Genomic DNA, 21,467 nt, shown 5'->3' with positions numbered 1-21,467 from the left:
GAATGGAAAGGAAGGATTGGCTGTGAGATCAGATTTCAACTGCCTCTTACAATCTGGCCTTGCATGGCCAGTTCACCCCCGAGGTTTAGAGTGCGCCCCTCATCTGCTGCTCGAACCCCCCAAAAGGGAGTGGTAGACCAGCAGGGGTGGGCTTTGAAGTCAGAGAGACCTGGATTCCACCCCTAGCTCTGCCTCTTACTACGGTGTAGCTGCTGGCAAGTCATTTAGCCCTTCTGGACTTCAGTTTCCTCTTCTATAAAATGGGGATAATAAGAATACCTACCTCCTAGTGTTGTAAAGATTCCATGAGATAATGCAACGTAGAGCACCTGGTACGTGGGAAACAGAGCTGCTGCTAGTATCAGGTCCATAGCTCCCAATCCTGTTAGTACGATTGCTACTACCTATTCCATGAAGCCTGCTTTGACTTCCCACGGAATTAGCTTCTCCTTCCTCTGAGTTCCTCCAGCCCTCAAGCCTCTGTTCATAGTCTGGACCTTTACTGTATTATCATTGTTGGTGCGTCTTTCCCCTACCACACTGTGCACTCGCCAGGGGCAGGCTCTGAGCTTTTTCGGTGTTGCATTCTTCTTTTTTTTTTTTTTAAATAGTAATCTTTTATGTATTTATTTATTTTTATATTTATTTTTGGCTGTGTTGGGTCTTCGTTTCCGTGCGAGGGCTTCCTCTAGTTGCGGCAAGCGGGGGCCACTCTTCATCGCGGTGCGCGGGCCTCTTCACTATCGCGGCCTCTCTTGTTGCAGAGCACAGGCTCCAGATGCCCAGGCTCAGTAGTTGTGGCTCACGGGCCCAGCTGCTCCGCGGCATGTGGGATCTTCCCAGACCAGGGCTCGAACCCGTGTCCCCTGCATTAGCAGGCAGATTCTCAACCACTGCGCCACCAGGGAAGCCCCGTTGTATTCTTCTTAATGCCTGGCACATAGTAGCAGCTCAGTAAATATTTGTAGACTGGATGAGTGAACAAGTGGGTCAGAATATCTGAGATCGAAGCCTCTTTCTCCAAGCAGGCTAAGAAAGCTTGTTCCAGTGGACTTTTTCCTTCTCTGTGTAAAGCCCTTTTGGCTAAAACTCCACCCAGGATCACCTGGTTTGTAAACAGTATTTATTCAGTGCTTCCATTTGGCCAGTGGTGACTCAGACTTATAACCTGGCCGGCTCCCTGTGGAATGGGGCGCAGTGCCGGTGTCCCAGGTCCCACGCTACCAGCTGGGGGCGGCTGCCTCTTCTCCGGGCCTCGCTCCTCATTACCCCCCTCCCCTGCAAGCATTTGTACTTTTCTTTCCTCTGCTATTCCTGTGGTCGTGCCACTGCCATTCAAGGAGTATTTATTAAGCACCTACTGTGTGCAGGGCACCAGACCATACACTTGAGCCCTTGGGCATATTCTGTTTCATGTGATTTGGGGTATGTAATTCAGTCTTCCCCAACCAGAGTGTAAGCTCCCAGAGGGTGAGAGAGTGTATCTTCAACTCCTTTTGTTCCCCTTGCAGCCCCTGACACAGAACTCCGCACAGGGATGGGCACGTGGGTAAATACTTGGGGACCTGACTTCTAGGCTCAGGAGTTCAGTGCGAGCTCTTGCTCTGGGGAAGGATGAGAACCAGGAGTGTCCATCTCAGTCAGCAAGCAGTGTGGTCTCCGTATGTGCCTATTCTCGGCGCTGTCACACTCTGGGAAGGGGTGCAGTGATCCCAGCCCCTTGGTTCTCCTTCAGTCTCTCTCCACACATAGCCCTCCTCATCCCACTCACCTGCGCTCCAAAGGCTCTTCCCCTCGGCAACTGTGAAGACTGACTAGCTGGCTAATCTGTGTATCTGCTTATTATTCTGCTTATTTACTGTCTTTGTTCCCTACGCACTCGGCCATGTCCTTGTTACCTTCGATTGTGAATTTCTGAACAGCAGAAGCTTGGACTAGGCCTGTTCTCCCTACACAGCTCGGGAGCTTAAGAAAGGCCTCTTGATGATGGCGACAGTAAGGGACACTGCAGCTGGAGCGCCGAGGCCCCGGTGATGACCAGCAGCTGAACTGGGGGTCGCTCAGTGCCTTTCCCTGGAGTTCAGAGCTTTTGTCTGCCTCCTGTTCCAGGCCCACCTGCCGTTTGCTGTCATTGGCAGCACAGAAGAACTGAAGATAGGGAACAAGATGATGAAGGCACGGCAGTACCCCTGGGGCACGGTGCAGGGTGAGTGAATTTCCAGGAGAGGGGGGCTGCGCTCAGGGATCCTCCCCTTCTGTCTGTCTCTTTGCTTGTCCCCAGCCCCTGTGTGACCAGTCCCTAACTTGTCCCCAGTCTCTACTCATTCAGCTTGGGCCTTAAACATCTGTAGGCGTTGCCAGCAGGCAAACTCTGGCTCCATACCTGGATTCTCTGCGGTGAGCCAGGCTCTCTTTGTCTGTAATGGAGAAGGCATTCTTAAAACAAAAATAAATGTACTTGGAGTAAGGTAGGAAGGAGTGTGTGAGAAAGCATGTGTACTCGCCTGAGTGTACCAGGAGACAGACAACAATGTCCACAGCAGCATTGTTCGTAATAGCAAATAATTAGAAACAAGCCAGATAGCCATTAAAAATAGATTGGGTGAATTGTGGAATGTTCAAATAATGCAATATTATTCAGCAACGAAAATGGATGGACTATAGTTACATCTACAGCAATGCATCTCCGAAACATAATGTTGAGCTAAGTAAATCATAGAAGAAGACAGGCTGTGTGATTCCATTTATATGGATTCCAAAAGTAGATAAAACTAAACTTTAGGAATTCATGCATAAGTGGTAAAACTATAAAGAAAAACAAAGGAAGGATAAATCCCCAACTCAGGCTAGTGGTTAAGTCTTGTTGCAGGGAAGGAGAGGCATGAGATCAGGGACACAAAGGGACTTCTAGGGCACTGGTAATGTTTCACTTCGGCCGTGGATACATCGGTGTTCTTTTTTTTTTAAAACCTTTAAATTGTACATTTCAAGCACTCTTTTGTATGTATGATTATTTTGCAAATTAAAAACAGACGTATTGCCTACGGGCTGAGGAAATTTCCTTTTGTGGTCTGCCTGACACATATTAAGTAAGTTACCTTTGGTACTAGTCAGTTCAGTGGATAAGGCCCAGGACATTGCCATGGGTGTAAGAGGTGTCTGGTCCTCCGAGTCTCCAGCCATTTGCTGAGCGGCAGACGGCAGGGGCACCGTGTGTGAGAGGGTGGCTGGTTTACTGTAAACTCATTCCGGCCACTGAGCAAACAACCAGAAGCTGGTGGGAAGTTGTCCACACATCACATCAAAGGCTGGCAGGCTCTGGGTCACGCCAGACACCCTCCGGCGATAGCTGGCTTTTCCGCGGGTAAGGACAATTCTGGTCATCAGAACCATGCTAGGTTTTGGTCTTCTCTACCATCTGGGGCTGGGGATGCTCCTCCCAGAACATTTGCAAATGCTTTCTGGACCAACAGTCCCACCCTGGGAGTGAATTTTGGAGTCTGAGAGACAGGAACCTGAGGTGAAATGAGGAGAAGCTAGCAGACGTGGTCCCAATGACATACTCCGATTCAGACCACCCCACACCCAACCAACAAAGGGGGTTTTCCAAGTGTTTCTTGCAAGTCGGAGTTCGTGGTTCTGTTTGAGTGAGAGAAGCCATGCATTGTCTGGGCCTTGCAGGGGCCTTGGAGTCACTCCTTGTGACTGGCCATCAGGGACCACTCTCCAGGGATGGAGGAGGAGATTGTCCTGAGGAGTTGCCTGGCTTAACGCTGATATGTTCTATGACAGCGAGGGGCTTTCTCCCAGAGGCAGTGTGTCTTAAGCGAAGGGGTTATGTGAGCTGATTTGGGCTTTGGAACGATTGCTCTGATGACCGCAATGCAATCTGCTGCAACCCTGCCCCACCCTGTCATCCCCGTCTCCTTCCCTGTCCCCACGACCTTCTCCCAGACCCGTGAGACAGAATCCGGGGTGACTGTTCATCATCTCAGATGCTACTGTCCCAACGTGGTCAGGCCACATCTCCCCATTCCAGCAAGGTGGAGCCATGGAGACACGTGCCAGAGCACTGCTCATGACCCGAAATCCCTTTGCTGGGATCGGGTCCACACCTCTGTCCTTCTTGGCCACTGCCCCAAACGCAGACCTTTGCCACACTCTTTTGAGGAGGGGGCTTGTTCTCTCAGGCTGGAAAGTGGGGCCCACTCTGTCCTGGCCATCATTGCTGCCATCAGGCCATTATCCACCCTCTAAAGACACCTCCTTTGAAGCTTCTACCATCCAGATGGGCCACACCTGTGGTCCACATCCCTCCTTGTCACTGTCATCTCTTGATGTCCTAGTTCTTCCCCCTTATTCTTTGGACTTTGGCACCTGGTCATAGCCTTTGTCTCTCCTTTAGAGGACCTGGATTGCAGTCCTAACCCTGCGACTTCTAGCTGTGTAACCTTGCCTAACCTCATTGAGATCTTGCAAGGATGAGTCCCTTATTTGCCTGATTAATTCCTAGCCTTCCTTCAAGAGTCATCTTAGGGGTCTGTCAGCTCTCTGTTGAAGCCTTCACTCTCCCTGGAGTTCTCAGGCCCCCGGGCTTTTCTGGGCTTTTGTTGCACCTTGGCTATATACCTCCATGTTGGTAATTTTTGCATTGTATTATGTTCTTCCACTAAACTGGAAGCTCCTACGGGCAAGACTCCATGTTTCTGAATTTCCAGTGCCTCACACAATCCTGGGAACAGAGATTCTGCAAGTATTTATCAGATGGATGGTTGAATGTGCATTTGCCATCGTCCTAAAAGTGGTGCGGAGCAAACATTCCTGTGAATGTCTGATGGGTGAATTTGGGTTGAGGTGCTAATGAATGCCTTCTTAGATATTTTTATGGTATTGCAGTTTTCCATTACTGTCATTCTTGTAACTTTTCATTTGCCTTTTTAGTAGAAAAGCCAATTAGGAGGCAAATTTGCGAGCTCTATATACACAGATTGAAAGGCAATGTCACTGTTAGACATTTCCCGTCTCGTTTTGTCCATTTCTGCTTCTTGTGACCTTCCTTTCCAATACCCCAACTGCTGCTATGCAGTTGAAAATGAAGCCCACTGCGACTTTGTGAAGCTGCGGGAGATGCTGATCCGGATCAACATGGAGGACCTCCGGGAGCAGACCCACAGCCGGCACTATGAGCTGTACCGCCGCTGTAAGCTGGAGGAGATGGGCTTTAAGGACACCGACCCCGACAGCAAACCCTTCAGGTACCTCTCCCACCAGCCCGGCCCAGCTCAGCTCAGCGCACACGATGTGGGGGGGGGGGGGCGGCGGTGGGGAAGCCTTGCCCTGGAGAATTCACAGGGGAGGTGAGACACGGGTGCCCAGACCTGGAGCCACAGGGCTAAGTCGCTCGCCACTTCCACTTGCCCATCCCTTCTCTGCCTTGGCACACCTGCCAGGGGAGCTGTGGCAGGACAGGCTTGGTAAGCATTGCTGTCCTGCTTACAAGGGTGGGGGCAGGGAGGAGGCCAGGGGATGGCAAGGCCGATTGTCTTGCTGCCACAAGCATTCACACGGCAGCTGCGAGCCCTGAGCCCGGGCCTTGTTCCTCCACGTGGCAGTTTGTGTCTGGCCACTGCCCTACTTTCTACATCAGGCTCCTTCTGCTCTGTCGGGTTTCCAGTCTGTTCTTTAGCCCCCTCCCCGGTATCAAAACCAGATGGAACCAGGCAGCAGTCATCGCACAAGTGTTGATGAACTTCCGGCTCTTCATTCGCTTTCGTCCTTAGTGTTTGTGTTCAAGGGCAAGTTTTGTTTTGACCACAGGATGTTAATAATCATTGACATTTCAAATCAGAATCTAAGATGCTTTCAGAGAAGAGGAATGTTTTTGAAAACATTGCTTCAAATGCTTTCAAATAACTATGCTGATGGGAGCTATATGTTTAAGTGTTTGATCTGGACGCGTGATGTGTGACGTAAGCCCCACATTGTAAATTACCGTGTGGTGTCCTTTATTGGAGCTCAGGTCCCCTTTCAGGAACTGTCAGGCCTCGATAAGCAAGTAAGGGGGATGCTTGTGGGATAAGGTGGCCTTCAAATGGCCTCTGAGATCCCACAGTACCTGTTCACAGCAGAAAGCCAACCTGGGGGCAAAGCATAGCCATTCCTTTGGGGATGCCTGGTTCTGGAGGGGCGAGTGAATGCCCCTTTCATGGGCAGGGGCTGCCGGAGCCCCTGGAGTTGGAGGAAAACATGCTGGTCTCTCTGGTGGGCGTTGCCTTTGCTTTCTCCCTCCTTCCCTTCCGACAGCTTTAATCTGCACCTGCGGGGGAAGAGGTGTCATCTAGTCCCCTCCCCTCCTAGGTCGGCTCCATCCTGACTACCTCTGTTTCCCGCGTCTTTGCCCTCTGCACGTTTTCTCTGCTGGCTCCTTCCCATGTTGCAGGCAGACATTCTCATCCTAAAGAAACTCTCCCTCACCCTGCTCCTTGTCACCAGCCTCCGCCCTGTCAAGGAGTTCGGCTCTGATGGGAAAGGGAAAGAATTGTTCTGTATTTACTGGCTTCTACCTCCACTGCACCACTGAATGCAGACGCCTCTTTCCAAGGTCAGCAGTCCCATACTCACGGCCAATTCCACTGTGGCCTCTGAGTCCCATCTTTTTTTAATGTCAACATAGCATTTGATACTCGTCCCCTCTGCCTCCTTCCCGAAATTCTCTCTGCCGTTGGCTTTTCTCGCACTGGTCTGGCTGGTTTCAGCCCTCTCGCGCGCGCTACTACTCCTTCGAAGCCTCATCGGCAGGTTCATTTTGTTCAGCTTCTTCCTTTCCCTGTTCTTTCTGATGGCCTCTGCTCCTTTCACTCTCTATGTTCTTTGCAGCTGGTTCTTTCTACTCTCACAGCCCTAATTACCACCTAGAAATAGATTACTCGCAAGCTAACATCTTACTTTTGAGCTCCAAACCCAGTGATCCCACTGCTTACTGGATATTTTCACTTGGCTGTCCCATAGAGGATGTACCTGAAACTCAAGCTGTCTCAAATTTAATTCATCTCCTTCCCTCTTAAACGTACTCCTTCTCCAGTGTTCCCTGTCGTAGTACATGGCCCCACCATCCACCTGGTTGCCCAAGTCGAAAAACCAGAATCATCTTTGACTCCTCCCGAGTCCTGGGAGTTCTGCTTCCCTCGCTTGTCTCCCATTCCCACATTCCTTCCCAGCCCTTGCCGTTAAGATCCTGTCATTTCTTACTTGGCTTGTTGGAAAGTCCGTTCTTCATGCAATGCCCAGAGTGGTCTTTCCCATTTTCAAAATGGATCAAGTCAGCCCTGCTTAAAACATCTAAGTCTTAACATGGCATCCAATGCCTGCTCTCTCCTGCCACACTCAGGAATCTCATCTCCCACTACTCCAGCCAGGTGTGCCATTCCTTCTCCACATGTGCCCTTCCACAGGCTGCCCTCTTCGGAGCACACATCCTCTTCCTCTTCACCAGGCTAACTCCTATTTCTTTAAAACTAAGTCCAGGCCGGGGGCAGGGAGACTTAACCCAGGCATCTCCCACTAGACTGTGAGTTCCTTGGCAGGCACAGTGGCTGTTGGCTCTAGATATTGAGTGACTAGCATAGTATCACTTATTTCTGTGTCCAGCACACGGTGGAGTCTCATCAAGTGTTTGTTGAAATCGTTCATCAATGTGATCAGTTTCAGAGCCAGGACCTGGCAGCATAGTGCAGGTGGAAGGACCTAGATTATGAGACAAAACCCAGCTTCCGGTCTCAGCTCTGCCTCTAACTAGCTGTGTGATCTTGAGCGAGTCACCTCACTTCTCTGGGCCTCTTTCTTTATCTGTAACTCAGGGTATAGAAGCAGGTGTTCTAAGTCACTCCCAGTTCCAGATATCTCTCGGGTTCACCAGGGTGGCCCCATAACCCCACAGCACCCTGTGACCCTGCTGTCACGTGCCAATCCAGGTGCCCACAGCTTTGTGCTTCTGCTTTTGCACGTCCCACAGAACTGAGGGAGAGAGGGTGGGAGAACCCAGGGAGGATCCCTGGGGCCAGTTTTCAGTGAACAGGAGCCATTCCAAAGGCAGGGGAATTAACCTGACCATGTTCGCAGTTTACAGGAGACGTATGAGGCCAAAAGGAATGAGTTCCTAGGGGAGCTCCAGAAAAAAGAAGAGGAGATGAGACAGATGTTCGTCCAGAGAGTCAAAGAGAAAGAAGCTGAACTTAAAGAGGCAGAAAAAGAGGTAAATGTGAGCCTGCGTGCCAGGTGGGAAGGAAAAGGAGGCTGAACTTGGGCAAGACAGGGGTTTCTGCCCCAAGAGAGCAGCTGGGGGGAGTCTTGCAGCCTCCGGGCAGGAATGGGGCACAGCATCCGTAGCCATGCCTTGGCTGGCACAGAGGAGGCTGTGAGATCTGTGTCTTCTCCATCCCTCATTCCCCAAGGCCGGGATGTTTTCTCATTCTCTGTCATTTAGTTCACTAGAGCCGCACTGTCCCATATGGTAGCTGCTAGCCCATGTAGCTATTTAAATTTAAATGAATTGAAATTAAGTACAGTTTAAAACTCAGTTTATCAGTTGCATTAGCCACATTTCAAATGCTCAACCCTCATGCCACAGAAAGTTCTATTGGGCAGCCCCACTCAAGAGTCAAGACCTGACCTAGCCCCTCGAGGTCAGGGGCGGGCTGATATTTTCCCCTGCTTTCTGGGAGTTCGGAGCCCAGTAGGGACAGTCGATCACTTTCTTCGCAGTCCTGCCCCGTCCTGCCTGCACGGAGGGCCTTGAGGAAAGATGGTCCCAGGGGGTCCTGGGTACCTTGCTGAATCCTAAACCAGTGACAGCTGGTGCGTTTCCCCATCCACTTGAATATTCTGTTCCATTTCATGCTAGCGTTAAAGAAACATTTGTGCGGCTCTAGCGAGTTTTTAAACTAAGGCTTGATGGTCTATCTGGAGTTTTCATTACTTAAGCCGTGACTAATAGAGTGCATTTAGCCCTCTAACCATTTCCTTGCCTCCAAGGTCCCACTACCGATTCCCCTACTGCTGCCAGATTAATTGGCCTCAGCCGCAGTTTTGGTCCTGTCAGCAACTGCTTCAGCTCTCTGGGCCTCGAAACCCATAAAGAAAGGAAGCACTTAATTACTTCCCAAGTCTCTTCCTCTTTTAATCTGCTGTCCGGTGTTATTGCCAAAGCCCATGGCAAGAGACTTGGACTTCATTTCAGTTTCACTTTTCAAAAGAAAAATATCACCCAGTACTTTTAGGAAGACAGGTGAGGGGATCTCAACGATAAAGAAAATGAATGAAAGGCCAGTGAACAAAAGCCAGGTGAAAGCAACTGATCAGCAGAGCTTCCACCACCAGCCTACCCCAAGTGACTAGAGAAAGCTGGTTTGCACAGCGGGTCTGTCATCCACCACCCCTTACTCAGTGACAGTCCCAGATACCTGTAGGACACCTGACCTCCTTCACGGTGTACTGTGAGTGCTGCAGAACCCTCCATTTCCTCCTGAATCCTCAAAAGAAAGTGCAATGATGCTTGGGCTGCTCTTACTATTCAGGGTAGTTTATCACATCCTAGTTTGTTACCACCTACACCCCTAGCTCTCTGATCCACTTATCACAGTGGCATGCCAGAATATTCTTGCTCTTCTCCTTTGGGTCTCTGGCTCTATTCAGGGCTAGTTAAACCTCTCCTTGATCAAAGCTGAGGTTTCTGCACTCATCCCATTTTCTAAAATTCTTTTATCTCCTTCCGTGTCCAAGGACAAGTGTTTTCTTTGACCAGCTTCGGCATTGCTGAAGTTTTCTCTGCAACTCCCCATGATCCTCCCTGATTGGAGGGAATAAGAAAAGGCAGGGGCCCCTTTCATATTGAGAGAGATGTCATTATATAATCATCTAAAGAATGAGTTGAAGGACTTCCCTGGTGGCGCAGTGGTTAAGAATCTGCCTGCCGATGCAGGGCAGGGGACACAGGTTCAATCCCTGGTCCGGGAAGATCCCACATGCCACAGAGTAACTAAGCCCGTGCGCCACAACTACTGAGCCTGCGCTCTATAGCCCGCGAGCCACAACTACTGAGCCCATGCACCTAGAGCCCATGCTCCGCAGCAAGAGAAGCCACCGCAATGAGAAGCCCGCATACCGCAGCGAAGAATAGCCCCCGCTCGCCACAACTAGAGAAAGCCTGCGCGCAGCAAGGAAGACCCAACGCAGCCAAAAATAAATAAATAAACAAACAAACAAACAAATAAATAAAAATAATGAGTTGACCTCGGGCAAATTCCTTAACTTCTCATACCTTCTGTTTCCTTATAAAATGCAGACAATAACAGAATCTGCCTCATAGGGTTGTTGTGATGATTAAATGAGTTAATACATATAAAGTGCTTATAAAAGTCAGTGCCTGGCCTATAATAAGCACTCAGTAAATGTTCTATATTATCACTGATGCTATTTTTATCCATATGTAGTAACTATGGGGACTCTTTTAAACCAAATGCTTGATTAAGCAGAATGCACGGTTCCCTGACCATATTCCGGAGCAGAAACACAGAGGTAAAATGGCAGAAGAGAACTCTCCAGAACATGGTGCCCTTTGGTGCCATCATAGCCGTCCCTGGCAGAAATGTCTCGTCAGGTCCCAGGGTCCTGAGGGTCGCAAGCCTGCCCGTCCCCACCCCACCCCCGGGCTCAGCTGGGATCTCCTCGCGGGGGGTCTCCCCAAACTCCCTGTGCTTCCCCGCCAGCTGCACGAGAAGTTTGACCGTCTGAAGAAGCTACACCAGGACGAGAAGAAGAAGCTGGAGGATAAGAAGAAATCCCTGGACGATGAAGTGAACGCTTTCAAGCAGAGAAAGACGGCAGCCGAGCTGCTCCAGTCCCAGGGCTCCCAGGCTGGAGGCGCACAGACTCTGAAAAGAGACAAAGAGAAGAAGAAGTAAGTAGTGGGCTGCTCTGGGGCGAGGGCCTCTCTCCCCTCCTGCTCGTCCCCTCAGGGCGGTGATAGAGGCCAGCTGTGGGCTGATAGGCTCCTTTGGGCCCCTGTAACTGGTCTCGGTGTCCCCACTGGACCTTCGGATTCCCTGAGTTTGGGGAGCTGAGAGTAGGGGAGGGCGGTGTGTGGCCCCAGAGGCCCAGCCCCTCTGCTCGGCCCGCTTGGGAAAACCCTGCAAACTCAAGGTAGGAGGAGAGGGAGGGAAAGGGGGAGGAAAAGCAAAAGGAATGTGAGACAGGAGAAAGAAGAAGGGAGGAAACAACGAGAAGCTGCAAAGTTACAAGAAAGAGCTGAACAGAAAGAAGGGCAGAGAGAGGGTAGCAGGAGCCTCTGGGCACCCTCTTTCCCCCGGGAGGTTGGAGCCGATCCAGCTCACAGGCCTGCTCGCTTGTCCTAGGTCTGAGGTGGTTCACCTCTCCATGCCTGGAGCCCCCCTCGCCCCTCCCTCAGTTCTCACGGCTGCGGCCAACCGCTGAAGGCTGCAACCTGGTCCTGATTTCTTACCCCTTCCCGTCCCTCCCTCTTGGCTGCTTGGTTGTTCCCAGCCTGGGGTACCGGGGACTTGGTGGGGAACCCTCAGATGCTAGTATCCTCCGTGGGCACCACCCTCAACCCCGGGGATGACTGTACAATCCGTCTCCCCTGGCGTTTGGTGAGGCAGGATAGCATGAGCTCTTGGTTACCATGTGGGTTAATATCCCTGACCCAAGCCCAGGCCTTGCTTGCTGAAGTTATCCATCCCTTATCCCAGAACCAGAGAAGAGAAAAGCGTTTCCGACGGGACCTGTACAACACCAGGAAAATATCCGGTGGTCCCTTGTGCTCTAGTTGTTTGTGCAGTGTGACTGGAGGAGCCCTCATTTGCAGTGTCAAGCAGTGTCCTTACTAAAGCGGCCCGAGGATCTGAAACATGTCCCTGGTCATTGCCTTCTGTTCTTAGCCACTTGTTGCTGGACTCAACTATTAGATACTTGCCAGAAGGCGGAAACATCCTTTCCTCTGTGCCTGGCTTATCACTTAAGGATAAAACAGTATAACATTTCACCAACGATAAAATACAACAGTAAAATATCTTATATTTAAAGGCACTCAGTTTTGCCATCTGAATATTCTTTTTTCAAAAGTGTAATTTGGGTATTTTCACCAATTAGTCCAGAGATTTTTTTGTTACTGAATCACACTATATGTCAAAGTCACAGACTAACTTTTTGTGGTATTACCTGATAGATAAAGTTCAACTAGCCCGAAAAAAGCCTCTTTGGATGCACTGTATATTAACTGACTTGTGTTAGTTGCACCAGCAGGAATGGATTCCTATTTTTAAGATCAGAAAAGTCTAAATTTGTCTTCCGGCTCTAACCTGCTGCCTTCATAATCCTGTGGTGTTTGTTAACTCAGTCCCTGGGGCAGTTTCACAGCCTGCTGGCAGGAATTAGGAAATTCATTTGTTGGGACCCCACTGACACTCAACTATAAATAGTCCCAATTGAGCTGTTCAGCGGAAGTTCCTCCCAGACCAGGCTTTCTCCTCGTTGCCCTCAATTAACTGACTGCCACCCCACGCCCAGGCAGAGGACCCCATATAGGGAGACATGTCTCTCCAGTCTCCAGGAATATTTGGAGTTGGTGATGGCACCCTTTTCCAATTTTGAGATGAGTGAAAACCTCACGGGCACGAGGCATCTCCTATTAACAAGAGAGCCTGACGAAACAGCCTGTCCTCTTCCATATTTCCAGATATATAAGTGGCCCCAGGCGTGGGCTTTTTATGTAATTCCCTGAACAGTTGGCTAACCTCCGGAAGACCCATCATTAGACCTGTGTCACTCTTGTCCCGTGGTGATGATGGGGGGCGGGGGTTGAGGGTGGAAGTAGGGGTAGAAGCATTTCTTCTTGAGAGATGGTGATTGGATCTAATAGAGTCACATACTGAGAACTTCCTTTGGCTGCCCTTAAAGAGGTTAAGAAAGAGTACCGGTGTTTCGGGGGTCCCTACCAGCACACCCTCCCTTCTTCCCCTCCCCACTCCTCCTAATCTCCTTTGACCTCTAACTCTTCATTGTTTGTGTCAACTCATAATGTTTGATTTCTCCCCAAGCTCACTCCATCTTCATCAGCTTTTACTGTTTTACAGTTAACTCTGCTGTTTGCTGCATGCTGCATGAGACCCAGGGTCCCGGTAAGCTTTATTAACTCTAAATAGAACTGGCAGTGGCTTCTAGAACACATCTCCCCAAGTCCCACCCCCTGCCCAACACACATATCTAATATCAAAGAAGCTGCTTCATTGTTCTAGCTGGTATTCTCTTGTGACTTATAATATGAAGAAATAGGCTGGTGTGATTTCAAGTATACATGTGGGAATGTTTGCCTTCCTGATTAAAAGTGGGGTGTTTTCAGACTTTTGCTGCTAGAACAGCTAGGTAGCATAGGTGGATCCTGTGATCAATATTTGAAGTTTCAATTTTGGCCATTTTTTTTCTAAAGGCGCCTTCACCATTACTTTCAAAATTAACTAAACTGCTGTGACGAGGGGAACTGTTGAGTTCACAAACCCTGTCCTGCAACGTCATGGTCAGCCTTGGCGCCCAGGTTTGGGAATGTTTTGAGCCAACGGAAACTTGCTTCTCTGTTTCCCTCTGGTGGCTGTTCTTACCTGAGGGGTTCAAGTTCTCTAATTTCGTTTGGCCCCCAAAACCATAATAAAAGTGGAAGAAAATGAAGGTTCTCAGATATTATAGAATATTTAATTCTACAAGTACCGGCTTCATGAACACCTTTGATAAGTAGGTAAGCAGGTAACCGTTGGTAAGATGGATTCCTCAGGGCTAGGTGTTGTGTCTGCAGGAGTGAATAAAGCAACCCCTGGCATCACATAGTTTATAGGCTGGTTATAGCAATGATTAAGCTGCTTCTATCTTTTTAACTAGACTCAGGTAGTGAGTGGGGAGGAACATAAATATTTAAAATCTAACATAATTAGGCTTATTACCATTGTTAAACTTTACCATAGAAACTTTCAAACAGGAACGAAAGAAGAGAGAGGACAGTACAATGCAGCCCCACGTACCCACAACACAGCCCCCAAACAACTGTCAACATATGCCAATCCTGTCTTATCTGCTGCCCCAAACCGGCTGGATTACTGCAAAGCAAAACCCATATCATTTCATCTGTAAATACTTCAGCATGTATCTCTAAGAGCTCATGACTCTTAAAAAAAATAAATAAATAACGACAACGCCACCCTTATCACACCCCCAAAATTAACAATTCGTTCACATAAAATTTCTAGTCAGTGTTCAGAATACCCCGGTTGTCTCATAAATGCCTTTTACATTTGGTTTGTTTGGATCAGGGACTATAAAATATTGAGAAGACTTCTCCCCACTCACCCGTGGAGTTTATGATTTAAATGGAGAGCCTGCTGTTAGTCACCAAACTAATTGCTGCAGCTACTGCACTGGGGACTTTGGGCAGCTGGCAAAACATCCTACTTTCAAGCAAATCCCGAAGAGGAAGTCCATAGAGGCTTCTGAAACATAAGGCCCGTGAAATTGGGCCAAAGGAAACAACCCGAAAAGAACAATGAAATGACTTATTGTCTGGCTTAAAGGCAAGCCTTGGAGCCCTGTTAGCTGACTTGAATGAAACAGCAGGTTTCCACCTAGGAAGACTCTCAATTCCGACAGCGTCTGTCCATGGCTGCAGTCCCAGTGCCCAGCACAGAGGCTGACACTCAGTTCACGTGTATTTTCTTTGGCCCCCCCATTTTCAATGAGGACAACAGGAAAGATGCATCCTGTTCAGTTAGATTTCAGTTAATGAAACCCAAATTAACGCTCTTTGACACAATTTGGTTCAGCTTTCCCTGAGTAAATCATTGGTAATGGCCATTACTAAAATGAATCCTGGCAAAACTATAATTAAAGCCATACTTTACAAGTGAGAGGCAATTGGCAAACAGTGGGAACAGCCAACCCCGACCCTGAGTAGGTTGGCTTTTTCTGGCATGCTTCTCGCCAGCACACCACAAAAGCAGTTCCAAACCAAATAGGGGAAGGAGGCCTTGGCTCCCTGGGGTCTGAAAGCAGCAAAGGCAACCCGTCCATTCCCCACAGCCCTCATTTCAGGGGTGGATCACAAAGGCCACCCCTCATTAACTAGAGTGCAGGCAGAGTGAGGTTTACTGTTCTTGCTGGTTTTGAAATGGCTTGAGGCACTACTGGCAGCTGTCTGCAATTGCAAGAGAAATCCTTCCTCTGTGACCCTCACACAGTTGCAGGTGCTATGTCTCAGTGGTTGCTGGCCCCTTGACCCTTGGTTGGGGGTGCCCAGTGCATGGACGGTACACACATATCAAAATATTTCAGCCTTCCCATGCAGCCCAGGACATAGGCCGTTGCAGTGTTCTATAGGTTTCTCTTCCCCTAGGAAGTAGACAAAGAAGAAAAATAGAGCTGAGCATTTTTATTACATTTTCATACTATTCAAAGTGTTTTTCCGAATGGTACCTCATTTTCACATTACAACAGTCCCGTGAGGTAGAGGAGGAAGGGCTGATCTCCAGTTGACAAGATGAACAAATGGAGGAGTGGGGAATTTAAGAGACTTACCAAGGCTCACATAGCGAGTTAGTGGCAGAAGTGGAACAAGAATGCAAAACTCCTCGTTCCTGGTATAAACTGCCATTCACATGCGTGTGTGTGTGTGTGAGTGTGTGTAGGTGTGGATGTATTCACTCTGAGGAAGTGACTGTACAAACATACCCAGCATATGCTTTTAACTGTCCCTCCCCAATATCTTTATTTAATGAGATAAATGTGTTCAGGTAAAAAATAACCAGGGGCTTAGATCCACAGGCATGGAGTTCTCAGGGACACTGTGGCGTGAAGGAAAGAGTCTTGATCAAGCAGCCAAGGGATTTGGGCTCTGCTCCTCTTGGTTGTGACTCTTTCTCTGTGACCTCAGGCAAGTCAGTTGGCCTCACCGGTGTTTCTCAGCCTCCTCATGTGTCAAACTTGCGTCACGAGGATGAAGTTTAAATGGGAGAAAGTTCAAAGTACAGTGTGAACACAAACCAATAATGGATTTCCATAGTTCAGGTTTTCAGGTGACTGTGGTCGGACCCTAGTGCAGAGCCCAGTTACTGCCCGCAGACACTTCTCGAACAGATCTTGCCCAAGGGGTACCAGGTAGTGGACTGGGTATCTCCGAAGGTGAAACCTCTCCCTCCTCTGCTTTCCCTATGGGGCGAGGCACTCAGTGGCTGAGAGCCTGGCGCGCTGTGCCGTGGCCTGAGGCCACCTGGAGATTTGCTAAAGGTATTCCTCTACAGGGTGTCTGGGTGGGGGGCACTAGTCAGGACCTAGTAATTAAGAAGGGAGAAGTATTCCTGTGGCTGTTGATAATTGTTTTACTAGCTAATGCCACTGTGGTCGCCACTCAGAGGTGTGTGGGTGAATGAGAGAGAAAGCATGTTCCCAGAAGCCAGTGCAATAAGGCCTTAAGACCATCTAACACAGCTATATTCTAATTTATCCATTAGTCATCATGACATTTTCTTCTAACCTTTTTTTTTTTTTGACATTAATCCATCCATTCATTAACCCAACTTCTGTTTTCATTTTCAGTTTGGGCTTCCTGTAGACGCCCTTTTCCTGCGCAACAGAGCTGGGCTTCCCTGTCTCTAATTCCCCCTTAACACATCTGGGGGCACAGAACCCGTGCCCTCCCCTCTCTTCCTGCCAAGGTTTATAGAAGCCCGAGAGTCTGAGGACGGCGTCTGGCCTCTGGTCAAGAAGCCATCAGTCATGTGGTTTAAAGATGCATCCTGCATCCCATTGCCCCTCCCAGCGCCCCCAGCCGGCCACTCCCCACTCCATCTTTGCCGGACTGTAACATGTTCAGGGGTCCCGCCTGCTCTTCTGTACCACCAGCTTCCCTGTTCCAACTCTGGCTGCTGCTTGTTCCCCTGAGGTATTTGCATCCGCCATGGCTGGGTGAGCACCAGTCAGCACGGCTTTCCCCATTAGTCCTCAGTCACTTGGCTTCCCCAACCATCCCTCAGCCCCCCAACAGAAGAGCCGCAGCCTCTTCTCAGAGGGTTCCAGAAGGAGAATCCTTTGGTGCCTTTTCCTTCTGGCCTGTCAGCCCAGCCCTTTCCAGTTTTGATTCACTCAAAATAATTGCACTCAAGCTGTGTTAAAAATTTGGAACGAGTTTACTTACAGCCAGCCCTTCCCAGACAACACGACTGCTGAAGAAAGTAGCATAAATTTCCCCTCTCTGTAATTCTTGAGTACCCCACAGATGCAGAAGGCAGAATAAACCTGAATATTAGTACCAACCTAGTGTCTTATGGAATTGTTATGAAGTGTCTCAGCATCTCCTCTGTAATTTCCCTTAGGACGCCACACCATCCCAATAAGGCAGGGCCAGTAGCAGGTATAACCATCCCCTGTCACAAACTGCCAAACAGAGTGGTCAAAGAATCAGTGTTTTCAGTTCTGCTCTGATGAATCTTCCAGTCTGTCTGGTGAATATGATGATGAGTTTCAATCTGTATTTTGCGCATGCCCCACAATAAGAAGACGTGAGACTATCAGTTGGAGAGGAGAAAAGAGGTGTTGTGCCTTGGAAGGTCCCTAACTTTGTCTCCAGTCTAAGGATTTGGTATTTTAAAAATCTTCCAGCCCTGATTTGTATGATGGGGCCCATCCGATAGTGGCTTTGGGAGCCCCTTTGAAGTTGAGAGCCCTCCATTGTCAGGGCCATGAGGCACAGTGGCCTTTGGTGTTTGGCCAGTGAGAGAGTGAGAGCTGGAGTGACCTGGCAATGATCTGTGGCTAACACGCCGTTTCTCTGCCCTTCCTTTGCAGTAATCCATGGCTGTGTACTGAATAGTATTCCCCGCTACAGCTGGACTGGACTCCATTTAGCCTTTTAAGCCAAGGTTCCTATTGTAACTGACAGCTTTCCTTTGGAGCGCCAGGCAGCTGGGTCCCCTGCCCCTGCCATGTACTTCCACTTCAAGCCCCACCTCTTCTTTTGATTTCTGCCTCACAGTCCCACTGGCACTGACCATGACCTTCTTCTTTTTTATTTTTGAGGTTTTTTTTTTTTTTTGGTCACTTTCTTTCAAAACACACAAACAAGGCTACGCGAAATTTTCAGGCCTTTTTGAAGTATTGAGAATGGGGAGGGGGGTTCTCGCTTCAATAATAGATAATGACAGGAAGCAAAAAGTAGAAAAAACGAAAAGCAAACAAATGCACACACTTTATCTTTTCTTGTTGGCAAAGCAAGAGTGCAGTTTTGATATGTATTGTTTGGTGAGTCACTGATTGGTGAGTGGCCAGAAGCAAGTATGAAGGTGGTGCTGCGAAAGCAATAGCTAGTTTCTTGAGAAAATCCAAGTCACACAGTGGAGCATTTTAGGAGACCCTGTGCTCGGAGATTTAAAAAACAAAAAAACTGGGGTACTCAGCCAGTAGCTCAGGGAGATGCTAAGCTAGGGCTGTCAGGTCTCCTTGGGAAAGGCTACTTATTTGCAGCTTTGATGTTTCTGTGACCAGTTTCACGGCTGCTTCCCAAGAATCCCAAACTTAAACAACTAATCGGTCTCCATCCGCCGTAATTATTTGCATTACAAATAGGAGGCCCCCTCATTTGCATTTGTTTACAGATTAACTACTTGAGGCTTGAGGAGCTCTGAAAACTTCAAAAGGTATTCGAGCCACCCAGCCTTTGAGAGACCTTCAGAGACTAGGCAGGAATTTTGTATGAAGGGAGACATTTTGGTCCAGAAGACAGTTAGGACCCACTTTTTTGTAAGAGGAAATTGAGGCCCCGAGAAATGAAGGGACTTGCCAGACACCCCAGTCCTGTTTCATGGCAGAAGCCAGGCTAAATTCAGTGTCTCCTGAGTCCCGAGCCATTTTACAAATGGACTCAATGTGTTCATGTATGTTCCTGGAGACAAGTCTTTTGATGTTCCGGAGAAAATGAATAGTTAGTATTAGAGGGCCTTTGAGGTTTTTATCCCATAGGAAAATATTCGAGGATGGGGTGGGTAGGGATAGGCAAAGCAGAGGACTCTAGGCCAGCTCCTGAACTGAGCACTTCCGCGGACGATAAGAGTCACAGGCACCTGTTAGCTGCTCAGCTTTCCTGGGAGTCTGGAATGGGGCGTGCGGATGCGGATGTTTAACAGGTGCCCTAGATGATCCTTGTCATCAAGGAAGTTTGGTAAACAAAAATCTACCCTGTGAGTGAACATGAGACCTTTAGAAAGTCAACCAAGGCTATTAAAAGAATTAAAATGCTTATTTTATTGGGTAGCTTGTCTCACTGTAGACAGAAAGGGTTTCTTCCTTCTTCAGTGAAAAGACTTTTTAAGTGGTACAGTTATTACTATTTTAAAAAATACCCTAAGTACTCTGTTTACTTCTGGTGAAACAAAACCAGTCGTTAGAAATGGTCTGTGTCCGGCTCCACGCCCACCCCAACCGAGACTGGAATAGAATGGTTTTCTTGAAAAATCCCCACGTGCACACACACACACCCCTCGTGTCTCTTAAGCCAAGAAGTTTGCTTTTCCTAGCTGCAGTCCAGATCACTTTTTTTTGTTTATGTTTTTTGTTTTAATTATTTGGCATTCACACGTGGCTGTTAATATGTGCTCTCTCTCTCTCTTTTTTTTTTTAAATTAAAACAAGAAGCTTTTAACTGGTGCGTGGTGTTCTTCAAACCTTCTCAGCAGATTTCCCGGTGGTGATGGTCCATCAGTGACCCCATTTCTCACCTGTCTTCTCCAAGTATACTCTGTGCTACCTCACACTGCCCACTTCCCTCACCCTGTCTTACTTTGAATGTCCTTTTTCTTTAGCTAATTTCATGTTTTCTTTCTCTTTCTCTCTCCCTCTCCAGCTTTTTTTAATCTTGTCTTCAGCAGCTGCACTAAGTCTAAAGGAGAAGACTGCCATTATAGAAGAGTTAGGGTTCCATATTGTCTCAAATCAGAAACCAACCAATTCCCTCTCCCTCCAAAGTGCGTGCGCATACACACACACACACACACACACACACACACACATACCACACAACAAGTGTTCATTGTGTCCCTGTGTCCAGGCAAGACGCTCTCTCCCGACTTACATGGTATTTTAAATGGAAGTGTCTTGTCCTAACCTAACAAGGCAGGAAAAGAACCATCCGAGCTGGAGAATGGACCAAATGTAACCTCAGAGAGACAACTGCAGGACGACTCACCCAAGTGTAAGTGACTGAGGCAGGAGACCTCAGCTGTGGGTGTGGAAGTACTGTTCACAAGTTTTCGTTTGAGTTTTCTGTTTTTAAACACCAATTCTCCGGTTCAATGGGTTGACTGTCTACAGCCACTATTAAACATTTCTGAATATGGACGAGAAAGTCAAGCAACATTCATATCTTCTTCAGCATTCACAGACCTTCTGCAGACCCCCCAGCAAGTGGGGGAAGTGGATCTACTAACTCTCAGGTGGAGAAGGGAGAGTCGGGGGAGTTTAAGCTTAGTGACAGCAAAATGACTCCAACCTTCCAAGGCCAGTTGGGGTTTTGAGAGAAGTTTCTGCTCAACTTGGGTTCTGGAGGGAGAGTTTTGATGTTGATAAATCTGCCTTGAATTCATTGGTTTAACTTGCATCAAAATACCATGTGAGTGTGCTCATTCCCATATATCCCTACAACCATTGCCATTCCACTGTCCTGTGTCTCTTGAGAGAGCCTCTTTGCATGTTTTCCAGAGTCTGTGTTTTTCCTTTCTTCTCCTTCGTTCTTTTTGCTCAGAGATGTGACCAGTCATTGGCCCTCTGGGGCTTTCATTCGCCAGGAGAAACATCCCGAAACCAGCACTGTTTAGCTTGATACCTTTCTAATGTCCATGTCAATTTTCAATAAAATTCAAAGAAATGCTCAACGGCTGTGTGATCATTAGGTGATGGGCCCACCGTGGTTTGCCTTAGGAGGAGTGGGTGGCTTCCTTTCAAGGGCGTGACTGAGGGGCTCAGGGAGGCACCATCAGCCAGTTTGCAACCTTCCTGTGTAGGCTGCTGGGCCTACTCCCCCCACCTGGGCTTGAAATTTCCATGGGGTGGGGTGGGGGTGAGCAGGAAGTCCTTTACTTTTCCTTCATTAGCATGGACTTAACTGATCCGTTGAGCTCATTATCTTCCAGGATAGTAAATAGATGGAGAAAGTGGAGTGCCAGGCCCTACAGAATAAGATTCGGGTGAGTTTTAATTCCAGAAGGAAAAGAATTCTGCGGTGCATGTCTTCTCTTATTTAATACTGTGATGTGAGCATCCCTAAAATTCATGGATATGACTTGAAAAGCCTTCTATAGATAGGGTCTACTAGGGAGGGAATCCTCCTTGTCTCTGCCAGCATTAAAGTGGGCAAGAGGGAGAGTGGTCAG

The 21,467-nt window shown here is 48.4% G+C and overlaps 1 protein-coding gene across 11 annotated transcripts in view; it reads left to right on the top strand.

The window, feature by feature from the left end:
* Nucleotides 1–20,961, top strand: part of SEPTIN6 (septin 6) — a 69,173-nt gene extending 48,212 nt beyond the window's left edge. For 3 of the 11 annotated variants that reach the window (XM_068534203.1, XM_068534202.1, XM_068534201.1), the window contains 5 exons: nt 2,110–2,206; nt 5,087–5,255; nt 8,119–8,251; nt 10,764–10,954; nt 11,763–12,034. In XM_068534203.1, the coding sequence (XP_068390304.1) occupies nt 2,110–2,206; nt 5,087–5,255; nt 8,119–8,251; nt 10,764–10,954; nt 11,763–11,856 (684 nt within the window). In that variant the 3' untranslated portion in view covers nt 11,857–12,034. Of the gene's footprint in view, nt 1–2,109; nt 2,207–5,086; nt 5,256–8,118; nt 8,252–10,763; nt 10,955–11,762; nt 12,035–13,145; nt 13,191–16,644; nt 17,707–17,892 lie in introns of those variants that run through there. The other 8 variants (XM_068534211.1, XM_068534210.1, XM_068534212.1 and 5 more) reach the window with 6 other exon arrangements.
* Nucleotides 20,962–21,467: the final 506 nt, after the last annotated feature.

This window comes from Eschrichtius robustus, chromosome X (genome assembly GCF_028021215.1).
Source record: "Eschrichtius robustus isolate mEscRob2 chromosome X, mEscRob2.pri, whole genome shotgun sequence".
Taxonomy (NCBI): domain Eukaryota; kingdom Metazoa; phylum Chordata; class Mammalia; order Artiodactyla; family Eschrichtiidae; genus Eschrichtius; species Eschrichtius robustus.
The sequence above is the reverse complement of the archived record's forward strand: the minus strand, read 5'-3'. Positions and strand labels throughout refer to the sequence as shown.